General features: G+C 36.3%; 1 protein-coding gene across 3 annotated transcripts in view; it reads left to right on the forward strand.

Moving 5' to 3' along the window:
• Positions 1–14,198, forward strand: part of GRM1 (glutamate metabotropic receptor 1) — a gene marked incomplete at both ends in the record, with an annotated part of 392,517 nt that overhangs the window by 285,599 nt on the left and 92,720 nt on the right. For all 3 annotated transcript variants that reach the window (XM_081295885.1, XM_081295886.1, XM_081295887.1), the window contains one exon: positions 4,396–4,631. In XM_081295885.1, coding sequence (XP_081152011.1) covers positions 4,396–4,631 — 236 coding nt within the window. The remainder of the gene's footprint in view (positions 1–4,395; positions 4,632–14,198) is intronic.

Here is a 14,198-nt window from a genome sequence, read left to right on the forward strand (position 1 = left end):
AGATGCTTGTTCCTCTCTTAAGATGTTATTATTAGCTACCTACAGTCCTCCTTCTCTCTTCACATGGCCAGGCTTCATGAAACTCAGATCTCAGCTTAAGTGCTATCTCTTCAAAGTTGCCCCTCTGACCACTCAATCTAAAATATCCTCTTCTGTGTTCATATCACATGACTCTAAAAATCCTCTACCCCATTCACATTACTGTGTGAGAGTTTGTTAAAATTGTCACTTACATATCTCCTTCCTTCTCATTCCACCCATGGATTCATGTGCTGGATAATTTTTCACTGGGTGGCAGCCATTGTTAATTTTACCTTTTTGGTTGTTGGATATTTTGTGTCTGAAAATATTCTTGAGCTATTTCTGGAAATTGGTAAATTATTTTGATCTTTTTGTATCTCTCTTAATGCTTTATTAGGGAGTATCAGGGTAGTCTTTAATCTAGGCTAAGTTTTTCTCTGACTGTGGCAAAACCCTCCTTAATACTTTAATTCCCTGTGAAGTAGGAAGTTTTCTGCGGGGCACTGGGAACATTTACTACTTCCAGTACTGTAACACCTCCAGGCACTGTTCCTCTAATTATTTTGGTGGCTTGTTTTCTTAGCCTTAGGTAATTTCATCATGTGCATCAGCTTGCTAATATTAAACTAAGCAGTAGTTGAGGGAGATATATTCCAGACTATTCTGTCTCTCTCTCTGTTGCACTGTACTTGCCAGTATTTTTCCCTGTGACCTCTGGCCACCTTGGCTTTGCCACATTTGCAGGTCAACTTAGCAAATCCACTGGGCTGTTCCTGGGTTCCTTCCTACCTTCTGGCATCATGGTTTAGAAATCTCCAGGCAGTAACCTCAAAAATTGGAGGGCTCATCTCATGTATTTCTCAATGAGTGAATAAATTGTTCTGATAAATGTCAAAGGAATAAAACCTGTTCAAATTATTATAGAAAATGCTGGACACCTACATAAAGTTTCTCACAAATGGCATCACTTGATTTAAATTACATGATGCTGCTACATCTTCTTAACCTTTATGAATATGGTTCACACTATAAATTATAGAACATTGTGCTAGTTTACATGTGTTCTCTAAGATATTGCTTCATGTTTTTCTTCTTTTCCCGATTATATGTTAATCTCTGCAGTAGTTTTAAATAATTGAGAAATTAAATTAAAATAATTTTAAAAATTTAAAATAATTGTTATACATAATTCCTGGACCTCAAGACATTTTAAATAAAAATTATTTTAGTATCTAGATCATAATTATTTCAATCAAATAGAAATGGGGTTTCTAAAATGTTTTTGCACATTTAAAAAAATCAACATTCTTGTATTTCTTTTTTTTACTGTCCATTTGCTAATTAAGTTATTTTAACTGATATTCTGTAAGAATAGCATGCATCCTGTCAAATTATGATTGGTAGAAGTAAAAATAGTATTTTCCTGTTATTGGCATCAGAATTTATTTGTAGAGGAAGTCATATCCAAGTTTGGAATGAGAAATGGTATAGGAAAAAGAACAAAGATCTGATGGGAAGAGAAGAACAACCTTTTGAAGAATTGTATTAAAATGTTGTCACAGGGATAAGAAATAAGGATTTTTGTGTACCAGTGAGAAACACTTTAGCTTTCTGTTACAGAGTCACCCTGTTCCTCCACAATATGCAGCTTTATTTCTAGGCGCCAGCTAGGGAAAGGAACTCATAATTGGGAAACGGATGGAGTGGCAGAAGCTGCCAGAGGCTGTGAATGTGCCTCAGAGTCCAGCACTGAGGCTGTGTTACCACCCAGCACAGCAGCTTTCACTCCTAACCCTCCAAGGGGGTGACCCATGAGTCCTCTAAGGCTGAACACAGACCATGCCACCACCACCACCATCTAAGGAAGACCCCAGACCAGGAGGCAGGGGAGCTGATGGCTCTGCGTTTTAAAGTGCCTTTTATAGATAATTCACCAAAATAATATCCTCACCCCAAACCCAAGACAACTGAACAGCAAAAATCCTTTTAATTTTCCGTAAGTGCATTTGACAAGAGAGACATGGATAAAAACAATTTAAAAGCATGAAAATGGAAGATTGCTTTATAGATGTTTTTCAGCAGCTGTTTCAGTACACATTCCTTACATCTTACCTGTGGTATATTTAAGACCACATACAAAACTTCAGCAAACTTACTCTTTAAAAGATATTCACCAGGTATTCCTACTTGAATAATTTGTCCATCATGCCCTGGTTTTCCTTCATTTTTATGATCTCTGAAATTTAGCACCACTTGTAACTTCCCGAAAGGGAGTCATCTTCAGTGAGGGTGACGGGCTTTGATCAACGATGAAGGGGGTTTGGGGCTCCTACCCACTAAGCCATATGGCTTCAATTGGTCTGCAACACAAAGCTTTCACCCTAGGATGTGCCCTTCTGTGTTGGTGGGCTCAAAGGTAGGAGGTCACACTTTTCTCTGCTTCTAGCATTGACATGACATTTGACTTTATAGAAGTAAGCAAGACTCAAAAAAAGTGCAGGCACATCATAGAACGTTCATTTTATATACTTTTCAAAATCGTGAGATCTTGAGTTTCTTGTACAGACTCTAAACCAATCTCTTATAATATTAAACCTTGGAGAGAAACACTTCAAGCCTAACCTTTATGTCAAAAAATAATTATTTTCTTCATGTTACAAGCCATTTTGATTTCAAATTTTACTCAGAGGCAGAATTTCTTAAAAGGCTAACTGGTTTTATTTTTACCCTTCTTTTGAACATGACATAAACTATGGCTCAAGTCTCCATATTGCTGGAGAAGTAGTTAGTAAATATCAATAAGTGTAAAAGTAAATAATCAATCAAGGTTGGGCCACTCAGTAGATTTGAGCAAATAGGTGAAGGAGTCAATCTTTCTGATCAGTTTGACTGGTCATCATTTTCAGTGATCATGAGCAAAGGACCCACTTAAACTATATTCAGGTCACTTACCATGAAGGGGGAGAGCTAAGAACTCTTGTTGAAGAACAGGCTTTACAAACTTCAAGAACTTCCCAAGGTCCTCAGGCTAATCTTGTCTAGGTTGGGATTTATGTGCCCACCCCCATCTCGTTCAGCACTTCTCTGTGATCCAGCTCTGCTGACTACTTCCAAACCCCTTAAATATCCTGTGATCTTTTTTCTGTGTTCATCTACCAGGAAACTTGATGCCAGTCCTTCTTCTTCTCTTTACCTGAGCTATGCTGACCCCTTTACATCTCAGAGCAGACATCACTGTCTGAAGAAATCCATCGCCACCAACATACATCTCCTATAACCCTTGACCTGTTGGAAATATGACTCATGTGTAGTTTGTGGAGGAAGTGCATCAATTAGCTCAGCAAGGGAGAAAACACACTTATCCCAACTGAGCTCATGTAACAAGGGGTGAGCTCTGGTCAGTCAAATATATTTGGCCCAGTTCCCTGCTCTATGAGAAGCAAATAAGACACTCTGACAGAGACGATGGGTTATTTCCCACTACCTATTACATATTGTAACAATCTTGAATAAAGCCACATTGGCCTATTCAATTCTGTATAGTACAATTTTTCCTTGATGACCTCTTATGGCTGGCTCACATAAATACCTGAATTAAACTGGGGCTACATAACCCATGGTAGATGTGAATATTTTAGAAGGTAATCATGTTTAAAAAATTCTAACCCACTTAATCAAATGTCAGTGAGCCCCCATTTGGTGAGAAGTTGGATTCTTTTTACACTTGAGGGTGAGATTGGTTTTCATTAAAGCTATTATTTTGAGATAGCATTAGGAAAAAAAAATCTGGTCACTTCTCTGGAGGACAAGATTGAAAAAAACATCCCAGGAATCAAAACCATGATTGGTGTGTTTCAGAGATAAATCAGTTTTCTAGCACAGTTCACATAATGATCTTGATCACAATGTTGCAAGCTTGCTGAGCTCTTACTGTGAGGTCCCAAGTACCTCAGTTATATTTTTCTCTGATCTGGGCAGTGACTGATAGGCTCTGTGATTTTGTGGTAAGGAGTACAGGACATGGAAGCCAGATTACCTAGATCCAGGAAGACCTCAGCTAGTTGCTGAATATTTTCCATCTCAATAAAGTGAAGAGCCCAAAATTTGATGACTAGTGAATGCTCAAGGAACTTTAGCTGTTGTAATTATTTCTACCATCATCTTCATCATGACTTCAGTACTGTGCAGAAAAAATAAATAGAATATTTTATTTTTACAAGTTCTTACCAAAGAGGGAATCATTAATGGGCAGTAATGCTAACCTAAAATAGACTTTAGCCTTTTCTGGATTTCTTCATTCGTACATAACTCTGAGAGCTCTATTTGTGAGATGTTTGTCTTTCTCTCTCCCCACCCTGATCCCTGCATTTTTAGTGATGGATGGGCAGACAGAGATGAAGTCATTGAAGGTTATGAGGTGGAAGCCAACGGGGGAATCACGATAAAGCTGCAGTCTCCGGAGGTCAGGTCATTTGATGATTATTTCCTGAAACTGAGGCTGGACACTAATACGAGGAATCCCTGGTTCCCTGAATTCTGGCAACATCGGTTCCAGTGCCGCCTACCAGGACACCTTCTGGAAAATCCCAACTTTAAAAGAATCTGCACAGGTAATTCGTGGTCACAAAATAACACTCCAGAGCTTTGGTCATCTCCTTCAATTCCATTACAGGCTGTTGAATGAGAATAGAAAGTGCCAGTGCTGGAGATTCAAAGATAGAAGGGCTATCTTAGTGTATAAAATAGCTAGAACAAAGTAAGCATGTATAACCCCCAGGAATTCATTGTCCTGTATTCTGGGAAGACTGCTTTGATGTATCAGAGAGCAACTGATAAGAAGAGTTAGCCTAAATAAATGAAAAGCCAACTAAGAAATCGGATTTCTAGTACTTGAGCCAGAGGGAAGTTTTATTGCATGTGTACTTAGAAGATACTACCACAAAGATCAGTAAGCAACACTGGTTTGATCCTTCCCCCCTCCGCCTTTATGACTTGCTTAATACTCATATCATCATATTCTATACCACCAACATGATGTTTATGGACACAGGTGCCAAGAAATTGTACTTTCATCTGTCAACCAGAGGATGGTTCCTGGTTGGAGAGGTATTTCCTGGGCACTGCTTATGCATGCCAAGAAAGGATGGCACATTATCCCAAGGTGTTCAGGGGCCGGGTGAACTCCACAGCATGCTCCTTTTCCACAGAAATACATTAGCCCAAACTTCTTAACACTTAACTTTTAAGCATTATCATTACTGCATGGGGACATTGTTGTTCCTGTTCTTTTTCACTATTGTCTATGTAATAGACATAGACATCTAGGGTCTCTCATGGTGCCATTCAAAGCCAGTCATCCATACTGGATTGGTAGCATAGCATGATGATCTTCTCATGATGGTGGGTTGTGAAGTCTACCCATGACCTCATTTGTCTGACACAACAGAGGTCTGACATTTATTTCCTCTCTCAGCTGAGCAGATAATATTTAGAAATGTCAGGAATCCATCTGTTCATACCACATCTCAATAAAAAACACTGTAGAGAAGGAAAAGAGACAGAGAAGGGAAAAATCAGCAACTCTGGACTTATAGGAAATCAAGATCCCTTTGGGAAAATTCAAAGAGATCACTCCCCACTCATGAAATAGATAAATAACTAGAGGCAATGGGTTTGTACAAAATGGAGAAAGAATAATACTAATTACATAAACTATTTCTATCTTCAATAATATTTACATTTTGATGTTAGAAAATTCTTTAAAACAGCAATATGTATAAACACATCAATGTTTATCAGACTTTATGAAGTTTGGTCTAGTTCCCTGGGAAATTTTCTGGTGTGGATTTATTTTCAATACAGGTTTTTAGACCAACCTCAGTGTGGCTTCTAGGGAGGTTCAGACATATAATCCAACTAAAGAGGCAGAAGGAAGGGAAGATAAGTACTAAACTACGTATTCATATTTTTCTGCTCACTTCTCATTTCTCTGAGGTAATAGAACCACAGAAGCTAAGCATCTAGGAAAGTCTCCTTGCAAAATTTTTAAGATGTTGAGGATTGATGGGGCAATAGTTACCCAAGATTCATATAGTTATTGCCAACAACAGAATGAAAATCCATGCCTCCTGGACAGCCTGTATAAGGTCTTGTTCTCTAATTGCTTCCTAAGAAATGTTTTCTTTTATAAATGGAGAATCTATGCAGAGAGAACTCTGTGTCCGTCATAGAACCCTGTACAACATTAGTCTCTGGAAACTCAGTCAATTCTTGTTAGTTAATTGATCAGCTAATTTATATCATCTTATGGTGTAGGGAGTTTTTTATTTTTAAAGAAAAGTTAGGCCCATGATTTCACACAATTTCTTTTATTCAACATTAAACAGATTTTAGTTGTACTCGGTGTCAGGCTTCATTCTAGGACCTTACAATGCTGTGCAGGAAAATAGACAATAAACAACAATCACAAAAATAACTCAAGGAAAGTGGATATTCATTTATGGAATCATAAGACCTATGGAGAAAATAAGGCATGGGATTAGAGAGCAAGGGGGTGGAGGGATTGCAACTTTAAAAAGAATGAACAGAGAAAGCCTCACTTAGGAAATGGTTTAAAACCTGAAGGAGATGAGAGAATGAGTCATCAGATTATTAGGGAAGGGTTTTCCAAGCAGAGGGAACAGCATGTGAAAAGAAGTGTCTGGTTTAGGAGAAAAGAAAGGGATCAGGTTGCTGGAGCCAGGGGATACAGAAGCATTGACAGGAGAAGGAAGGGCCCATGGCCAGTAGGGAGGCGTGAGACGTGGGGAACTGCATCACAGTAATAGCAAGAAGATGGAGACAGGTTTTCAGTGCTGAGTTTATTTTGAATAAGAGCTGAGGGGATTTGCTGACAGAATTGTCAAGAATGACTGTTTTGAGAAACTGGAGAACTGGTGTCATCATTGAGACTTCAACACTTAGGGAAGAGTGGCTGGGGAAAAAACAGGAGGTTGGTTTGGGGAATGTTAAATTTGAGACTTTTTAGTGGTCTATGTCACTTTTCCATCAGTACACATATTAAACATGCTTGGATGTCTTTATGTAAGGAGTTTTAGGGAACGTTTTATGACTTGAGCCCTCATTAAAAAAAAAATTTGACCTCCGTAGCCATGTACACTAATATTTTGGGTTTTCAATTGTCAGGGCTCATGTAAATGTCAAGGTTAAAGCTGGAATTTGATTAACATTCACAGCAGGAATTAACACTTGCAAAACTTATGAATTGTTCTTACATTGTGCTTGAATCTCAAAGCTATTTTAAAGAGCAATTGCAACATTTCATAAACATGTTTATGTTTGCATTTCATTCTGGTGTCAAGTTTAGAAAATGTTTCCCTGTGTTCTTAGTTCACAGGAAGGCAGAAGTCTTATTTAACTTTCTATTAGGAACCAAATCACAAAATATATTGATGTTTTTTCTGCTGCAGAGATTCTAAAATTTTGGCAATTTTATCTATATTATCTGTGTATATTTATTCATGTAAACTTATATTGTTTTTCACCTTTAACCTCTGTAGTTCTATGAAATCGGCTTCAATATTATTGACAAACAACATGAACTTTCACTTCCTGTGTTATTCTTACCCACTTAGGATTCTCTCTTAGCAAATGAATTCCTGAGTCTTGTTATGAATATGCAGGCACATTTAGGGAAATTAGTGAGAGGAGTGAAATTAACCTTTCAGAATATGATAGCTATTTTTTCTGTCATTCATTTTTACACTTCTGATGTTTTGGAAAGTTTTGATATTGCTGCTAGTTTCCATAGAAACCTTTGTTGAGCTTAATCTCAGATGTCACTATTTAAATAAAGAGTTTATATGCACTAAATTGCCAGTTTGAATATTAAGGGTCCCGAGTCAAGACTGAGTAATTTGGGAATCACTGTGGCTAATTAAAAAGTGCTTCACACAAAATCCACATCACTGTTTAATTAGTCGAGTATATCAAAGGATTGGAGATGTGTTGGGAAAGCACTAACTGAAACATCAAAGACTAACTTCGAAAGATGTAATAATTGTGAAGACAGTGAAAAGAGTAGATACAAAGCAAATCAAAGTCACTCTTTTAGTAAGTTATTTAATGCTTAAGGGATTTAGATCATGTTTGCAATGGCACAGGGCTTATTGTTCCTGATGAGAATCATTATAAAGATCCCTTAGAAGCTGATAGAGTATAGTGTTGGGCCGCACAAGAACTGGGTACAATACTGTTCAGTTATGAATTTCTCACATAACTTGGACAACCTCACTTAACCTCTGAGACTCAGGTTTTACAAGTGTAACATGGTAGGTAACAATATCTACCTCACACAGGTGCTGTGAGAAGTGAATGAAATAATGGTAATGAATTACTTTGTAGTGAAATAATACCAATGAAGAATTTTGCAATCTGTAAGCCACTCACTTGTCCCTTGATATCTGTGAGATTTGTTATGGGGCACTCAAATACCCAAATTCAAGGATGCTCATTTCCCTTGTATAAAATTGAATAATATTTGTATATAATATATACACATCCTCCAGTATACTTTAAATCAAATCTCTAAATTACATTAAATTTCTAATGTATTACAAATTCTACATAAACAGTTGTTATATTGCATTGTTTAGGGGATAGTGACTAGGAAAATATGTGGGCATATTCAATATAGATAATTTAAAAATATATATTTTCAGTCTAAGACCAGTTGAATCTGCAGGAGTGAAACCCATGGATGTGGGGGCCCTTCTGGACTTATATAAATGTAAAAGAGTAATAATAGAATCATGTCTTACTGGAGAGTGAAGTCTAGCATAGATTACCTCATAAAAACTATGGGTTTTGAAGTTATAAGTTAAACATAACTACATTCCATCATGTAGAAACTAGACAGATAATCATATAACCCTTAGTCAGTTATCCTTGCACATAGTAAGTGTAAATACTGATATTTACTTTTTATTTTCTTTCCTATTAATTTTTTTTTTAAATTTTTTGACTTTCAAAGTAATACTGCTTTTGATGCTCATCTTGTGCAACTTATAAACATAGTAGTGCATGAGAAAGATGAAGAGCTTTAAAAAATTGTTCTTATCTAACCACCAGTAGTTTCATTTTTCTCTATATAGTTTTAAATCGTGTAGTTAATATTTTACATATTGCTTTTTAAAAAATTCATATTGCTTTTTTCTTATGAAGTTATGAATTTCTCTTTGTCATTAAACTCTTTCATTCTTAATGAATGCATAATACTTTGCATACAGTTAAGATGCAACTTTTTATTTTTATTTTATTTTTTGGTACTGGAAGTTGAACCTGTGTATGCTGGACTACTGAGATACACACCTAGCCCTTTATATTTCTTATTTTGAGACAGGTAAGCTCTTTAGGGCCTCCCTAAATTGTGGGACTGGCCTCAAACTTGTGATCCTCCTGTCTCAGCCTCTTGAGTCACTGGGATTACAGGCATATGCCAGTATGTCCACCAAGATACAATTCATTTAACCATTTTATTCTTCCTATACATTTGGTTGTTTTGAGTTTTTCACAAATTTTAAAGAAAGATGCTTTGGCACGTGGTAAAAATTTTTTTCCTTGTAAACCTTTCTTTTTCATTTTAGGTAATTTTCTTAAGTTATATTTCCAGAAGTTGTGTTAAGTTACCAGAAGTTCAATCAAAGATATAACATTTCTAAGGCTTTTGAAAATGAGGAGTTCTAAGGCAACTCCTACTAGCTCTGCATGATACTCAGCATTCTTCCCATTTGTTTGCATAGTTGTAATGACAGTGTGCATGTAATTCTACCTTATTTTTTCCTTTAGGATTGTATTTCACATATTTTTGAAGTTGCTGCATGGCTTTATAACCACAATTTTAATAACCCTACAGTGTTCTATCCAATGAAAAACTATAATTACTTAGCAATTCTTATATTGTTGAATATTTAGGACACTTCCAATTTTCCTTATTAAGGAACAGTGAAAATGGCACAGTTTTCATGGTTGTTGGTGCTATTTTGGGATTGTTCCCTTTTAATAGATTCATAAATATGTAATTATTGGTCTAAGAGCATGATAAGTTTGGGTTTTCTTAACAGGCATGTATTGCAATTGATTGTACTATAGTCATATTAATATTTTCTGTGGCTAGTTGAATATTAACTATATAAATTTATTGGGTTCACTATGTTCTTATCAGCTTTTTTCCCACAACCTACTGAATTTGCAACCAAATTTTGTTTTCTCCCCTTATGCTCTGTACCAACTGGAAGCAGATGGGCACAATGCTTTTTACAGCTAGCATATTGTATTTGGCCATTGTCCAAGACATAATGAAAGAATTTGGCTGATGTATGTAATGCTCACCAACGAATCATGACTAGTAAGATAATGACAGCTAGTCTGGCACTGTGGTGGGAATGTCCCCTCTAAAACTCATGTTGAAATTTAATTGCTATTATGATGATATTAGGAGATTGAACTTATAAGAGGTGATTAGGACTTTTGAAAGTCTTCATGAATGAATTAATGCCATTATCACAGGGATGAACTCCTCAAGAAAGAACTTAATTTTGACCCCCATTCTCTCTGTCTCTTGGTTCCATTTGTCCTTCTGCCTTACACCACGGGATGATGCAGCATAAAGGATGACCCCCAGATGGAACCCCAGATATTGAACTTCCCAGCCTCCAGAGCCATGACCCAAACTTCTACTGTTTACAACTTACCCAGTTTGTAGTATTCTGTCATAGTAGCAGAAAACAGAATTATATAACTAGGAAGATACACTTTCAAGACTTTCAAGCAAGGAGAATCTTATTCTAGTAGCTTGGAGAAAACCATTCATAATTTTAGACAGGTACCGATTATATTAATAACTTTTCCTTATTATTAGTTTTCCAATTTTTATGAACATTCTAAAGTATGTATGAAGTAACCTATTACATAAGGCCAGATAAGAGGAGCCCATTACAGTTTGATCCAGACTGAGATGATCTATAAATTGAGATAGATTTTAATTAAGCTTATTGAGTCTGAGTGTAATGACTTATTTTATTCCCACCTTGGATGTTTGGTTCAAATGCCAATATGCACTCCTGAGGATATAATTTAACTTTACCAGGAAGTTGACCCTATTAATTGAGGTTTGTGGAAAATGTCACATTTGTCCACCCCTCCCTGTACCTATGCTCTTTGAAAAATGGCTTTGTGTCTCCCCTCATTAAGAGATAGGATTTTGTTCTCGACCTTGACTATCTCAACTGACATTATAAGGCATTATTAACTCCAAGTCTAGAGCCCCAGAGGTTTGACCTACTCCCATTCTCATTCTTGAAACCCTTTCTGAGCAATATGAAAAAACCTGAGTTAACCTCCAGAAGATGGAAATAACATGGATCAGAAAGAGAATGACCTCTAGGTTGAGGATGTCCTAGATCAGCCAGTCCCAAGCCAATGTACTACCTGACTACTGACGCATGTGTGCACCCAGATGAAATGAGTCATGTCCAACTCAGAGCAGCAGACCTTCCCAGGTGACTCCGAGATTCATGGACTAAGCAAATTCTTTTTATTTACCACTAAACCTTGAGGCTGCTTTGTTATGGTAGTAGGTAACTAATACAAGGTCTCTATAGCCTTGCAATCCAAGACTTTTACATGGAACAATCATTTCTTAATTAAACAAAGGAATATAATGTCTTATCTTGGTGTGCTGAAATACTCAATCTTTTCCTTTCCTAAGAGGAATGGTACAATATTGCATCCCAGATCTCATGGAACAAACCAAACATTTCCATAGATTTAGTAATGAAGAAGATTTAAAACCCCCCCCACCCAAGGCAGTGAAAATATTTTACTTATGAATTTTTATGTTCATAGGGGAAGTGCTGAAAATTGGGACACAGTCATAGCTGACCCAACACCCTCAAAACCAAGCAGCATATGTACTTGTACAATGCTGGTCTAAGTTGCCTTATGGAACCATGTTTCAGAAGTGTACTTGGAAGAATAAAAGTGATCTTACCTTGAGTTACATCTGGGCATTATATTTTCCTAGACAAATATTGCTATCACATATACATGAAGCTTCGAAAATACGCATACAATAAGCTCGATGTTGCTCTGCCTGTTTCTTATTAACACTTTTGGTTGGTGCTGTCAGATGCAGCCACTATCCACATGTATCTATTTATATTTAAATTTAAATTAACAAAAATTAAATGAAAGCAATTTTTCATTTCTTCTTTTACAAGCCACAGTTCAACAGCTACCTGTACCTAGTAACTACCATGTTGTATTGCACAGATGTAGATTTCTGTTCTTGTAGGTAGTTGCTCCAGGATGGGTTATACTTTACTAATTCCATAAATGCAAGTTTGATTGTTTTTTTGGTTATTTGGCTCTAATTCACAAGTTAGTGTTTTGAGCAATTTGTTGAATATCCTTACTATAACAGCTGGAAATTGATTTAGTCTTATTGGAATGAGCCAAGGCTGCAGCTTGCTTGGTGATTTCTAAGTATTTGCTGCTGAAGATAAGAAGGAGTGATTTTCATAAAAAGCAGGCAAGTACTCACTAGCCTTTTTGGATAGTTCTTTATTCCATGTCATTTTTAATATTAGAAGGACTTTAAAGAAATATGTACGTGTTTTATCACCCAAAAGGCATGAAAGTTGATGCAAGGGCATTAGTTTTTCCTTCTTTCTTTTCTTTTTTTCTTTTTTCTTTAGTGGGAATGGAACCCAGAGCCTCATGAATATTAGGCAAGTAAGTGATCTAATACTGAGCTACATCTCCAGCCCTATCTTCTTTTACTTTATATACATCTTGGTTATGTTTCCAAAGGACTTAAATGATGCATAGTAATAAGCCTATACAAATTTGAAGTACAAAAAGAAAAATTATTTGAGTCATTGAACACTCACTACAGTGAATGGTCACTGTGTTATCTTTTTTTTTAAGGTATTTATTTTGTAGTTAGTTGGACACAATAACTTTATTTCACTTATTTATTTTTATGTGGTGCTGAGGATCGAACCCAGGTCTCGAATGTGCAAGGCAATCGCTCCACCGCTGAGCCACAACCCTAGCCCTGTTTTATCTTTTAATAGAAACCATTAATTTATAGTTATATATCACTGGGTAATTATATAGTTTTAATCTGTAAACAATTATCTAAAGATTAGCTAAAGGTTCATATACTACAATTATTATTAGAATTTGGTCCAATCCATTAATAGATTTTTAAAAAATTGGATAATAATTCTCCTTAGTAAATAATTTGCATATTTGTAAAGTTGACTGCTACCTCATAGTCTGCCTTCTGAACAAATTTGAGAGTTGGCATTTCTAATGCTTAAAATCTGTGGCTGCTGGGTGTGGTGGCTCATGTCTGTAATCCCAGCAACTTGGAAGGCTGAGGCAGGAGGATTTCAGGTTTGAAGCCAGCCTCAGCAACTTATCAGAGCTGTAAGCAACCTAGTGGGATCCTGTCTCAAAATAAAAAGGGCCAGGGATGTGGCTCAATGTGTAAGTGTCCTTGAGTTCAGTCCCTGGTACCCAAAACAAACAAACAAATGAAAACAAAACAAAAACCTGTGGCTATTCTTCATAAACATTTCACCCTGTCATGAGTGGCTGTTATATTTTAGATTGTCTCAGTGGACTACATATGGGGTTACTCTACATCATATAAGTTGTATTGCTTCTCAGCAAGAGAACACTTTTGCATTTCATGTCTGGAAATTCACACTAAGTAAAGTCATAATTCTGGACCTCATAAGTAGGAACAGTTTTTTTTTTTGTCACAAGGAGTATGATCAAATAGAGTTGGGGTCTGGCCAACTATTCTTTTCCTGTTTTTTTTTTATATCTTTAGTGAGGGATAATTGGCATATAATAAATTTCACACACTTAAAATGCACTTTTTGGTAGTTTTGACACAGGTATATGACCAAGAAATTACACAATTAAGATAATAAACTTATCATGCCCAAATTCCTTTGTGTCTCATTGAAAACCCTTCTCCTCTATCACAGTTTATCTGCATTCCCCCAAAATCAGTTATTGGCTTTCTGAAACTATAGTTTATTTGCAATTTCTGAACTTTTAATATAAATGGTATTGTGTATCTTGTACTCTTTTTTGCCTGC

Source organism: Spermophilus citellus (genome assembly GCF_964194105.1).
Source record: "Spermophilus citellus genome assembly, chromosome: 5".
Classification (NCBI taxonomy): Eukaryota; Metazoa; Chordata; class Mammalia; order Rodentia; family Sciuridae; genus Spermophilus; species Spermophilus citellus.